General features: G+C 45.0%; 2 protein-coding genes across 2 annotated transcripts; both read right to left on the bottom strand.

Moving 5' to 3' along the window:
- Positions 1-953: 953 nt before the first annotated feature.
- On the bottom strand, positions 954-4255 carry DNAJC9 (DnaJ heat shock protein family (Hsp40) member C9). The gene is made up of 5 exons (XM_065639377.1): positions 4019-4255; positions 3800-3937; positions 3462-3716; positions 2566-2649; positions 954-1945 (listed from the first exon to the last, which is right to left on the bottom strand). Exons 1-5 carry the CDS (start codon positions 4196-4198, stop codon positions 1826-1828), a joined length of 777 nt encoding a protein of 258 aa, XP_065495449.1. The 5' UTR covers positions 4199-4255; the 3' UTR covers positions 954-1825.
- Positions 4256-5807: 1552 nt separating this feature from the next.
- On the bottom strand, positions 5808-13585 carry TFAM (transcription factor A, mitochondrial). Its single transcript, XM_065639154.1, has 7 exons — positions 13507-13585; positions 13287-13420; positions 10725-10795; positions 9346-9495; positions 8127-8222; positions 7560-7616; positions 5808-6568 (listed from the first exon to the last, which is right to left on the bottom strand). Exons 1-7 carry the CDS (start codon positions 13572-13574, stop codon positions 6350-6352), a joined length of 795 nt encoding a protein of 264 aa, XP_065495226.1. The 5' UTR covers positions 13575-13585; the 3' UTR covers positions 5808-6349.
- Positions 13586-13689: the final 104 nt, after the last annotated feature.

Here is a 13689-nt window from a genome sequence, read left to right as displayed (position 1 = left end):
GGAAAAAAAAGCCCTGGGCTCAATCTAACTCTCTTAAGTTTGCATAGAGATAAACTGATGCTAAAGAGAGGTCTCTATTCACTAAACGCTTTCAAAAGACCATTTATCTTAAACCGTTAAGACTACTGCAACATTGTACAATGTGTCATTTCATTATCTCGAGGTAACTGGAGATAAGCATCCCATTTGTATCAGTGCCATTCCTCAGGGAGCCCGAGTGCGTAAGAGTTACAAAAATACACAAATAGGCTTCTAGTAACATAATGCAATACTTCATAGCCCAGATGAGTCAGTGTGTTAAAAAAGCGAAAGCATTCTCATCATAGAGTAGGGTTTTTTTGTTTCTGTACAGACGGTTGACATAAGAGACTTCTCCTGGGCTGTTTCTTTGAATAGTGAAAATAATGTTTCTGGTCATGTGTTGGGCAACATAATGATTTGCTGGACTCTCAGAGTCAGAATAATTTTTGAAAGCGGCCAAGTAAAAGGGAACAGGGTTCCCATGCACCTCTGGCTTCCCCCGAGGAAGCTCTATTAAACAGTCGGTTCCTGAACCCACCACTGCAGCAGTGAGGACCTCGACCCACAGCCCGTGTTCACCTTGTGGCTCATAAGCCTTTCAAAAATGATCCACAGAATAAAGCCAGCCTCATCCCGTTGAGCTGTAGTACGTTGAAAACCAGTTACCCTTCAAATTCATACCCCAGCACACTATGTCAAGTGCATTAAAAATAGCTAAAGCAAAAACCTTTAAAGTATTTGCGCATCTTAGAGAAGTACTTTGCTTCCAAAATAACGGAAGTGTTGACAAATAGAATGAAGTAGCTCATCGCTGCCATCCTCCAGCAGACTTGACTGTGACGCTGTTGAACTAACACGCGCTACATTACTAAGCTTTGGAACGCCTTGTCATGGGACATCACGAACCCTAGAAATACATAGAACCGACTCTCTTCTGTGGATTTTCAAGTTTATTACCTCACGTCAGCATGTTAGAGAATTTCCGCGTAGTCACTTACATGCTGCAGCCTCACATTCTTCCTAAAGCATCTGCCACAGGCAATCAAAGGCCAAACAGTCCATGGCCCTCTCACCTACCCGTGGCATCACCAGCACTGACACCACAGTTAACAATACAGCCACGTTTCCTGGTGCTATACAAGTATGTAGCAGTTGCTTAATTGAAATCAGTCAGGAGAGTCAACACGATCAGTTTGTTTTGAACAGCTACTTAGAAAACGTAGAGGGCTGGGGAAGCAACATAGCACAGAATTCTGCAAAAACTCTTCATTTATTAAATCTGCCATTTTCCAAAGTATCTTTATAAAACCACCCAAATGTCCAAAAAACACCAGTTGAGCTGAACTGCAAAGACTCTTAAAAACAGCAGGAGGTTTGTTACAAAAGCAGCGCGTGAATAGCAAAAAGATAAGGCTTCCAACTTGGAAACCGCAGGAATCAGCACTGAGGACTCTCAAAGGTGTGGGATGACATTGTTTTACCATCAGCTGCACCGATATCCATTAGCTGTTTGGAAAGAAAGTGCTTCAGCTCAAGTTTAACAAACATCACATGCCTTCCTTGCTGTAACAACACTTTTAGTTAAGAATCTGACCTTCATTGAAGAGCTCCCAAAGGACTTTAAACAGTAGCACTAGAATGCTTTGTCTGTCCTGTTCATGATGCGTTCTGCATCATACCTCCCCGTCACAGCAAATTGATGCACACACACTCCGAAACAGTAGTCCAGAAAAACTCCGGAATTCTCCCAAATCTACATGTTCCTGTACAAAATGATACCTGATATTTCAGCCTACACAACTATTTATTTCTTTCCTTTCTTGGCTGTAGTCTTCTTTCCTCCTTTTTTAGCATTGTTCCCATATTTTGCTTCCAGTTGGGCCAAAAAGTCATCCATCTCCTTTTTTCGATCTTTATTTCTGCTCTAGGGGAAGGGAAAAAAAAAAAAGTCAAACACCAAACTTTTACTACTTCGCAATATAGATTATTCTATTGAAGTTAGATAACTACATAAAATCTCAGCATATATTAAGCAAGGAATACAAGCTGCAGGAGGAATAGCACTGTCAAGTAAAACCCTACTTGTATACTCTAGGCTCTATACTTCCACAAGTATCAAGACAGAGGTAAAGAGTGGCTATAAAAACACCCCACAACATAAGGCTAGGAAAAGCAAAGTTATTTCTAGTTTAGACCCAAAATTCTGTTATAATTTGAGGAATGATTAGGCATGAACATTCTAGGAAGCCCGCTGAAGAATAATGAAGAAACACAAAACATTCCCCAAACCAGAATGTGAACAGTATGTTCCTTTATAAGTTAAATATTTTGACTGTGCATGCAGTAAGGACAAACAAAAGACACAAGTAATAAAATTCATAGCATACTCTGACTATTGAAGTACATACATAGTTAACATAAAGATCAGATTTTAACTTCAGGAACTCAGAAGAGTTACAAGGATCCAAAATACACAGATGCTCAGGGAAAACACAATTATAAGCCAGTAACGGAATTATCTTCAACAGATACAAAAAGCCTTACTTGAATCAGCGCTTTCAAGTCATCTTCTCCACCAAGGCCCAGTTCTTCTTTGGTCTTTTCTGCCTCTCTAGCTTCTTTTTCTGCCTAAAATAGCAAAATAGTTTTTTAAAAAGTATTTTGCATGTTATTTGACAAAGTCTTACAGTAGTTACCAAACACTTTATTTTGCATCTGTATATAAATAGCTGCACGGAAACACAAACCATGTCCGAGTCTGGCCACAGATGAGCGAAAGCCCGTTCTGGTTCTGCAGTTTAGCAGAGTGAGCCAGATTTTTTGCTGTTTCACAATGCTGAACATGATGAGATGTCCATCCCCATCCCTGTTCCCTCCACCCTTTTTTTTTTTTTTTTGGTCTTACCGGCTATTACATTTTCTTACATTGGAGAAAGGTTACTGTGATGTGCATATAACATATTCTACAAAACGTAAAAAAAGGGAAAAAAACCCACAACCACAAACAAATAGCACCACCATGCCAGGATGGAGAAGAGGTCCATTTAGTGCAGAATGTTATTTCACATTTGTCAGAAGGCAAGCGTAATATATTTTCACCCCACCTACACTTCCTAACTCCAGCAACTCATGGCTCTGTAAATGTAAATAACTGACATGTTAATGTGTAATAAGCCATTGTATGTAATAATGAAATAAAAGAAAGACTTAATAGGCAACAGTCTGTTACAACTCAAAAGCCTTTCACCGTTTGGGGGAATGGGGGGGGGGAGGACACAGGTGACTAAAGGTGAAAGTCAAAGATACTGAGCAAAATCTGTAAGCCAGTGATCCTGTGGCACATATTTGTCTTAAGAACAGTTTCATTTATTTCTACCAAGGGAGATTAAAAGCTTATAATAAATAATGTTTCCCTTTGGTCCCTGATTGACATAACCTACCCGTCTTTTTCTTGCAATCATTTTCTGCTTAGACTCTTTTACGAAAGCTTTGTAGGATGGGACTTCTCCAGAGTCGATGGCTTTTTCTATGATTTTCCGTATTCTTGGTTCATCTGTATAGTCCGCACACAACACAGACTCCATTATCCTGTCCATGTCGCCCTCAAAATCCACGTACGCCGCTTTAATATCAGCTAGCTCTTCCTCCGAGTCTTTATAGTTCTTCTCAAAGTCCTCAATATCCTTTACGGTGATCTGAAGCACAGAGGTGACAGCCCTTGAGTTACAGGGTCTATTGACCAGAGGGACGGCGCTGGAAAGGCCCGAAGCGCGCTCACCTTCTTGAAGAGCAGCCGCCAGTGCTGCAGCCAGTCCCGCTCGCCCAGCGCCGCGTCCTGCTCGCCCACCGCGCCCTGCTCGTCGTACAGGGCGCGCTGCTCCGCGTCGCTCAGCACGGCGTACGCCCTGCCCAGGATCTGCGGGACACACGGGCCGCTCGCTCGCTCGCTCGCTCAGCCCGGGGCCGCCGTCCCGCCGCCCCTCCCGCCCGCGCTCACCTGGAACCGCCGCGTCGCCTCCTCCTTGGCGCCGGGCTCGGCGCGGTCGGGGTGGACGCGGAGCGAGGCGCGGTGGTAGCCGCGGCGGATCTCCTGGGCCGAGGCCTCCCGGCGGACGCCCAGGACGCGGTACAGGTCGGGGGAGCCGAAGGCGGCCTCGCACTGCTCCAGCAGCCCCATCCCGCCGCCCGGCTCGCCTCACCGCGCCGCCCGCCTCACGGCGCCAACCGCCGCCCGCCTCACGGCGCCCGCGCAGATCTCGCGAGAGCTGCGCGGGAGGCGGGAACGCGCCGGCGAGGGGGCGGGCGGGCCCGGGGGAGCCGAGTCCCGCCTGCCCGCGCCGCTGTCGCGGAGCGCCGTGCCCGAACCGCCGCGGCCGGGCCGCTGTCACGGAGCGCCGTGGCCGAACCGCCGCGGCCGGGCCGCTGTCGCGGAGCGCCGTGCCCGAACCGCCGCGGCCGGGTCTCCCGCGGGCGCGGGGAAGGAGGTCCGGGGTTCCCCTCAGGGAGCGCGCGCGTGAGGGACGCTCGTGGCTGGGGGAGGGCGGGAGAGCGGGGAGAGACCCAGAGCAGGGAGGGGGAAGGAAAAACAGGGAGAAGCAAACGAAAAAAGAGAGGGAGAAAGAGGAAAAGGAGGAGGGAGAAAGAGGAAAAGGAGGAGGGAGAATAAAGAAGGAGAGAGAAGAAAGAAGAAAAGGAGGGAGAAGAAAGAGGAAAAGGAGGGAGAGAGAAGAAAGAAGGTGGAAAAGAAAGAGGAAAAGGAGGGAGGGAGAAGAAAGAGGGAAGGAGAGAGAAGAAAGGAGAGAGAAGAAGGAAGGAGGGAGAGAGAAGAAAGAGGAAAAGGAGGGAGAGAGAAGAAAGAGGAAAAGGAGGGAGAAGAAAGAAGGAGGGAAAGGAGGGAGAAGAAAGAAGGAGGGAGGGAGAAGGAAGGAAGGAGTGAGAGGAAAGAAGGAGGGAAAGAGAAGAAAGAAGGAGGGAGGGAGAAGGAAGAAGGTGGAAAAGAAAGGAAAAGGAGGGAGAGAGAAAGAGGAAAAGGAGGGAGGGAGAAGGAAGAGGAAAAGGAGAGAGAAGAAGGAAGGAGGGAGGGAGAAGGAAGGAGGGAGAGAGAAGAAAGAGGAAAAGAAGGGAGAGAGAAGAAGGAAGGAGGGAGGGAGAAGAAAGAGGAAAAGGAGGGAGGGAGAAGAAAGGAAAAGGAGGGAGAGAGAAGAAAGAGGAAAAGGAGGGAGAGAGAAGAAAGAGGAAAAGGAGGGAGAGAGAAGAAAGAGGAAAAGGAGGGAGGGAGAAGAAAGAAGGAAGGAGGGAGAAGAAGGAGGGAGGAGGGAGAAGAAGGAGGGAGGGAGAAGGAAGGAAGGAGTGAGAGGAAAGAAGGAGGGAAAGAGAAGAAAGAAGGAGGGAAAGAGAAGAAAGAAGGAGGGAGGGAGAAGAAAGAAGAAAAAGGAAAGAAGGAAAAAAAAAAGAAAATAAATCTGCCGTGCGGCTTTGCAGTTGGCGCTGCTAAACAAGCGGCTGTGTGGGTCAGGCAGCTCCCGCGGGCTGACACCCCCTGCCCACTGACCAAGCCTTCCTTCTGCAAACACAGGTCCTCCACAACACCTGTGAGGCTTCTATTAAAACACACCAACCCCGGGAAAATAAAAAACAAGCAGCTCGTCAAAATACCTGTATTTATTACATCAAGACCCCGAGTTCCACCAGTTTGCATGTTTTCTATCCAGGCTGTCCCAAATACGACCACAGGAAGGCAAAAGTGTTTGCAGGTATCCAAACAAAACCATGGAATAAGAGTCCAATAAAGATGTTTATAGAAAACTCATATGGTCTTTAATGAAATGCAACAGAAGTGGTACACACAGATTGATACGTACAAAAAGATGCATAAAATAAAGGTATTTTACATTTCTTGTGCTTCTTGTTGAAATGTAGAACATTTCTCTTCATGACCAAGACCATGGAGGGAATAAAATAGCAGTGTTAAAACTCAGATTTCAGCTCTTATTTACAGAATTTAGATGGTAACACAGTAGAATATTCTCGCTTTCATAAAAAGTATCTTATAAAAGCTAGCTGTTATCTACCATTATTGAAGAGCTCTGCTGACGTCGGTATCACTGTTCACAGCTTGATTAACCGGTAACTGTACAGTTCAGGCTACACCCGCAATGATTATTTCAGTCAGTTCCAGAGACCCTGGGTCCTCTCTCATCTCAGCCCCTTCTCTGTGTTGCCCTTTATGGGTTTCCCAAATTTCAGCGCTAACACCGGCTGCAGAATTAACACCCCCAGACAAAGGCATGACAACCAAAGGGCATTAAATATAAAATACTTCACCGTTTTATTCTTCCGATTTTTTCAACTTTAGCTTTGCCTTCTTTTCGTGCAAGGAAGCTTTGGCTGTTTCAGCTTTCTTGGCCGTTTCGGGAGTTTGCTTTCTTGGCTTTTGCTTTCCGGAACGTACCAGGTCTTCGCGTCCGAGCTCAACCATTTTTGCTTCCCACGACTTGATTTCATTCTCGTACCGAACCTTATCGTCTTCAGCAAGCTGCAGGTACGGCTGGAAGAAAATTATGTATCGTTAGGAAATATAAACAGTTATGGAAGGGGCTGTTTCGAGATAACTGCCAGGTCACATCCTCCCTTTGATACAAAGGTGACTCGCTACCAGACCTATGTGTGCATCCCAGGCATGAACTTCTGCCTTCAGCAAATTAAAAAAAAAAAAAAAGAATCAAATTTGCACCAAAAAATGAAATCTTAGCATTGAATTATGGTTACATCAACAGACGGCCATTCCTGAAGAGGAAATTTATTCATTAAGGCTTTTTGAGTACTAGTTTGAGGGAGCTGGCAAGGCCGGAACAAGATATTTCTGCACAACTATTTCAAATTCTTTTCCTACAGCAAAAACATGAACTTAGCGGAGGTTCTAAGTACACATTCAAAACAATCTGGAAGAAGGCCGTTCAGGAGGAAGGACAGGAACGTACAGAATACTTGAAAATCTGGAGGCTTAGGTCAGATTTCTGTTTAGCATCCCCTCTGATTTTCATACCCCCACCTGCAGGTTCATATTTCAATACACTGAGAAAACTGGCAGAAAAGCATCCCCAAGACAACCCAAGTTAATAAATTACTGTGCACACATCACTTGTAGATTTCTGTTGCTTTTACCTGTCAAGTCTTGCCATGAGCAGAAAACTAATACGCTGCCATTTAAAAACATTATAGATTATTAGAAAAAAAAAAAATCAAATTGTTGTATGTTATTCCGCCACTTCCTCCTCAGATGCCACTCAACATCCATTTCCAGCCATACGGAACTTCCATCCCATCCCACCCGCTCACATTTCACCAACACCATGGAAGGAATGGTCATTACTGCAACAAAAGTAATGTCGGTCTTTTCCAAGATGCACAAAGACGATCTTGGAGTATTTTCCTCAGTATTATATTTGAACAATCAAGTTCAAGATTCTGTGATAATTTATTGATTTCGATTCAAGTTTGTCATCAGATCGGCGCCTCATCAAAATCCACTGACGTACCTGCTTCTGAGTAGTGGACAGTTTTTGCCATGAGTCAAATAACTGCTTCATCTTTGCCTACAGGATACAGAATAGGCAATAAATTAGGATTATTTCAACAGCAGGCTCACCACAGAGGGTTACAGATAATTGCCACACTAGTGAAGACCAAATGTAAATCAAGATAAGAAAGCACAGTCACGTGGGCTTGATACCCCCCTCTTAATGTAAATAACAAATGATACAGTTCAACAAGTTGCTGGGCATCATCTGAGCCACATTTACAGGTAATTAAGCACGAAGCAGTTTAAATTACTTGGACCGCCACGAGAGCAGGCAGGCAGAACAGCCGAGATGATTTATAGCAACAAGACTACATCTCACCCCACATTTTGGTTTCATTTAAACTAAGCCCTAACTTGAGGCAAGCCCACATAAATATTAACTGTGTCCACAGGAAGCTTTGTACCACTTCAGGAGTGAACTGAACACTGAAATACAAAATGGTTTATTTGAAAATGCCAGAATATAAACCAGATTTTCTGAATACGATAGATCTATTTTGAAGAACAATCTTTCCTGGCTTACCGCAGGTGAAATTCCCGCACTTTCTTTAAAGTTTTCTGACACAAAAATGTTAAAGCCGCTACGAGGTCTTTTAGGTTTTCCAAGGACAGTCAATTCCTTTAAAAAACAAGAAGAGTTATTCAATTCACTAAGCACGTATTTTTTCTGTGGCAAAACTTAGCATTTGTCTTTATATTTTATACAAAAATCAGATTCAAATTCATTTTTGGTGGTTTATTCTGCAAACTGGATTGTATGTAAAGATGCTTTAGCTATTCTCACTTGTCAAGACCAATGCTAAACTATATTAAGAAAAGCTAACAACCTGAACTTTCACACATTAAAAAAGGCATTTTAAAACTGCTCCTTATTTCATCTAAGTCTTCCAGAACCCAAAAACTGTTACTAAATTCCACTCAGCAAGAAAGTCACGCCGACAGGTTTTCTATTATCTTAGTAAGGCTTTGGTTTGTGGTGTGAAACACTTGCTGAGAGGAGGGCAGATACTCCACTTGGTGGGAGGTGAGAAGGTGGAACAGAACCAGCAGATTTCCAAGGCAAAAAAAATAAAAAACAAACTAGGTTTCTGCTATCAGAATGCTTTGCCTACATGGATGATTGTACCTTTACAGATAGTCCTGTCTCTCAGGATTTGTATATAAACCAGCTAAAAGGGAACAGGGAAGACGACCTGTGTGAATAAGTCAATAAAGGACACTAACGGATGTGCCTCTACGCAGTTCTAGTTCAACGTGCCAGCAGCCACCCAGGTAGCAAAGGGGCAGAATCCAAAGAAAGGAAGGAAAAAAGGTGCCTTCAAACAGCCGCCACCTTGCAGGGGCGACTGAAGTAACAGACACAAGGCCTTTGTGAGAAGCTGTTTCTGGGTGTCCTCCCAACCGCACAAAGTACTGCTGCTTCAAATGTCTTTTATTACCTGCCATTCCTCAGGCCAGCTTTAGGAATTGGAAGAAAAAAAGCATGGAAAAGCTACCTGTGAGCACAAAGTTCTAGTTCTGGTCTTCAAACACAGGAAAACCACTGAACTCACTGCTATCACCAGCAATTATTTCAGTCCACGGGGTTTTCTGAGTTTTGTTTGGGGTTTGTGGTGTGTTTTGGTGGTGGTGTGTTGTGATTTTTTTTATGCTAAGATTTTCTTTTCTATTTCTAAACATGCTTCAGCTCTGCTCTGTACACAAGACAAATAGAAAAGAAACTTCCACTTCAAGGTACTTACTCTTTTGATCCTGAACAACCTTCTTTTCGCCAGTCGTCTTCTCCGTTCTTCTTTCAGAGCCGCAGCCTGGGCTGGCGTTAGCTGCGCTTTATACGTGGCCAGCTGCTGCTGGTATTTTTGCCAGTCTGCCTTTCTAGCGTCCTCATAAACCTGCAAAGCAAACCATCACCAACCTGAAACAGATGCTGTCAGTCAGAAGCACTTGACCATTAAAAAAGCTAACACTTCTAATCTACTAAAAAAAAATATACAGACTACCCGGGAGCACAAGATTTTTAAAGTAGAGTAGTAATTTCGGATGTTTGATTAGAATGGATTCAGAAGGACTTGGATTCAAAACCTGGACCCGTCCCGTTAATTATCTGTTAATCTGATAACGCCGGATGAGTCTTCAGATGCAGCTCAAAGCAATAACAATCTTCCCTACATGGAGGAAAGCTGAAGCGTGGTTGAAATGATTACCCGCTGCAGCACACAGGTGCTCCAGTCACCAAAAAGATTCCTACGCCGGCCAATATCACGAAGAGAAGGACGACAAAACCGTGGCCTGGGCACCAAGCATTTCAGGCATACAAATGGAAAGGCAGATTTATCCGAAAGCACACGGAGCCAGAAGTCCAGAAGGGATAGAAAAGCACTTCGATTCCATTGAACAAAGATATTATTTCAGCTAGAAACCTGCAATTAGTTCTTAAGTGAATCTAATTGCTAACTGCAATCAAGGAAGAACAATCAATACTTTGCTATAAATGGCACTTATAATCAGCAATGATTAGCAATTCAGTTGTTTTACGTTATCCCTTCAAACTGCCACTCTTAAAGAAACTTCACCACCTATGACAAAAAGTTAGAAGAAACTTCAAGAAAGTTACCTGTAAGTTAAGTCTCTGGTTTCTATCTAATCAGCAGAAAAAAAAAGCTGGTCCTTTCATCAAAATTAATTGAAGTTTCACCTAACACGCATATAAAAGCAGAACAACTTTACAATACTTAGGTTATTATACATGTAACGCACACATATCCACAATTACCCTTCCAAAAGAAATGAGGTGTTGGTTCCCAGCCCTGTAGCCGCAGAGAGCAAGACCTGTTGGTCTTTCTCTGGCAACAGACTAAAAATGCAAAAACCACGGTCATAAGGTACGAGTATCAAAGCTTCTTCCCTTGTGTACTTCAAAGCTCCAAATTCTCTTCAGAATTGCATTTATGTCTGAACCGTTGTACAAAAGTGCCTTTTAAATGTTGTTTTAAAAAACCCCCAGCAAACAACAACAACAAAGTCACCATACAAACCAGAAAAAACACAGAAGACACCAAACAAAAACCACCATTAAGATTCTATAGAGTTCAAAGTACACAGGGCAAAGACACAAACTCACCTGCTTCTGCGATGCTGGTAACTCCTTCCAAGCACCTGCTATTTTTCTAACCAGCTCCACACTGCCTATTTCTGTACGTCAAAATTAGAAAGCAAGAAAACAAAGATCAATATTGTATCTTTAGCAAACTGCTTCCATTTTTCCCAAGGAAAGCCGTCACTAGAATATTTTTCCTGCACAAATGCATTTTCCTCCTTTCATAAAACTAACTTACTGGGGCAGTTAAAGGCAACTGTAGTATTTGAGGGGAGAATCCCTGCTCTTGCTGCAAACTCAGATGAAACACACAGTTATAAAAGGAAGCACCATTCCAAGACAGACAGCTACCACCTCTCCACAAGAGTTTCTTTTTTGTTCTTTTGAGCTGGATCCTTTTCTAGACAATGCAAGAGGGTCTGAACTTGGAGGGGGGATGGGGAAGAAACCAAAAGTAAAATTTCCAGTTCTCCGTTTTTGACAACAAGAGTCTGCTGGATTCTTCAAAGCAAGTATAATGTGACTTTATCCACCTGATACAGCGTGTGTGCTTGACCTTTATTAATATCAAGTCCTTCGTTTACGATATTATTCAACAGAAGGTTAAAGAAAAAATAATTTCCTTCTCCCACAAACAAAATTACAGTGACTTGAATGCGCTTTGGTTTTCAGCTGACTGCCTTTGACAAAGCCCTTGCACTGTGGTGCTTTGACAAGGTTTCCAGCCAGACCTGAATTTGTGAATGGGGAAAACAAAATAATTAAAAAACAAGTAAGAACCCAGAGGGTGGTAGAAAGAGGATATAAGCTTCTATTTTCTTGAAAAACCCTTTCCAGGCTTTCCCTCTGCTTCACGCTAAAAGAAATAATAGATCTTTGTCTCTCCCACTTCAAATGTAAAGTTCAGCCATTTAACAGTAGAATTAAGCTCTTATCAGTAACCTGACTTCCAGAATTCTGGAAAAAAACAAGATAGATGGGGAGTCTTTACTCCAAGTATACTGAGCTTAAAATCTTTGAAAATACAATGCTTTGCCGATGATAAAAGAAAAAAAAAAACAGTCCATTTATTTTTGAACATTACCTCTATTGGAACAAGAAATCTCCCAATTCTCAATTTGCAGTGCACTTATTTGCAGATTACTCACATTTTGGAAACATGTCGAAAAGCCTGGTGTGGCACACACCTACAAAAACCTCTGCAAGTTCAGGGGCTCAGCCTTTCAGACTGTTGAACTCTTGAGCTACTGAGCAACACAGGGTATTCAAAGGGGTTCTGTACTTCAGTTTACCTCATGACTTGCCCAACGTGACCATAGATCCTTAAATATTTTAACACTCATCTCAACAATATTTTCAAAATCAGCGCAGCATTGCATTTTGCTGCTCTCTGACAAGTGACCACATTGCCTATAAATGAATTTTTAGATAATACCTTAAGCACATTCACAGAGAAAACATTTTCTTCTAACTACAGTTACTTTTTCTCCCGTATACATTGAGGTAATCCAGTATGTGTAGTTTTTAAATTACTAAGCATCGAAATAAAATCATATCCAGCTCATTGTATCAGCAATAGTGCACTTCAAATACATACAGATTTAAAGATAAATGAAAACCACAAATCATTGTTAACATGTATTGCCCAGGTGAGCTCTTTCTTCAAGCGTTTTTAAAGTTACAGAAAAGCGTTACCTTTCGGGGTGATTGAGCATAACAACTAAGTTAACACACATAGAGGCAGGAATTATGGCAATGCTGAGTCTCCTTGGTGTACGATACGGACAATGAGCTGGTTTGGGTCTCCTAAAATTGGGGTAATGTACTTTAGCTGCTTCCTGGGGGTCAACTCAACAAAGCGATACTTTGTTCCAGTTTTCGTTTACAATGACGGGATCTGGAGGGGAAGCGCTGTGTGTACCCGAGATTGGCTGCAGAACCCGGCACACCCGAGGGGTTCAGATCTCTGTGTTTCACAGAATCCCAGAATGTCAGGGGTTGGAAGGGACCTCAAAAGCTCATCCAGTGCAATCCCCCCGCCGGAGCAGGAACACCCAGATGAGGTTACACAGGAAGGTGTCCAGGCGGGTTGGAATGTCTGCAGAGAAGGAGACTCCACAACCTCCCTGGGCAGCCTGGGCCAGGCTCTGGCACCCTCACCATGAAGAAGTTTCTTCTCATATTTAAGTGGAACCTCCTGTGTTCCAGTTTGCACCCATTGCCCCTTGTCCTATCACTGGCTGTCACCCAGAAGAGCCTGGCTCCATCCTCCTGACACTCCCCCTTTCCATATTGATCCCCATGAATGAGTCACCCCTCAGTCTCCTCTTCTCCAGCTCAGAGCCCCAGCTCCTCAGCCTTTCCTCACACGGGAGATGCTCCACTCCCTTCAGCATCTTCGTGGCTGCGCTGGACTCTCTCCAGCAGTTCCCTGTCCTGCTGGAGCTGAGGGGCCCAGCACTGGACACGATATTCCAGATGCGGCCTCACCAGGGCAGAGCAGACGGGCAGGAGAACGCCTCTGACCTGCGGACCCCCCTGTAACCCAGCCCCGCACGCCGGCCCCGCGAAGCCCCGCGGCCTCACCCGGGTTCCTCTGCCGGAAAGCCGCGTGCTGCTCCTTCAGGAACCGGAAATAGGCCGTCAGGGGCCGCTTGGGCCGCTCCTCCGCGCCGCTCCCCCGGGACAGGCACCTCTCGGCCGGGCCAGCGCCGCCGCCCCTGCACGCAACACACCGCCGGTTACCGCCGCGGGCACGGGGAGGGGCCGAGCGCCCCAGCCCGCCGCCGCCGGGCACCCCCCGCACCTGAGGAGCCGCTGCGCGCCGCCCAGCAAGGCCGCGGCCCGGCCCAGCAGCGCCAGCGCCCCCGCCATGCTGCCGCCGCCCCGCCGCACGGCACGCTGGGACAGCGGCCAGCGGATTGGCTGCTCGTTGCCATGACGCCCACAAGGGGGCGGGGCGAGGAATGGAGGCACCGCCCCCTCCCCC

This window comes from Caloenas nicobarica, chromosome 7 (genome assembly GCF_036013445.1).
Source record: "Caloenas nicobarica isolate bCalNic1 chromosome 7, bCalNic1.hap1, whole genome shotgun sequence".
Classification (NCBI taxonomy): domain Eukaryota; kingdom Metazoa; phylum Chordata; class Aves; order Columbiformes; family Columbidae; genus Caloenas; species Caloenas nicobarica.
The sequence above is the reverse complement of the archived record's forward strand: the minus strand, read 5'-3'. Positions and strand labels throughout refer to the sequence as shown.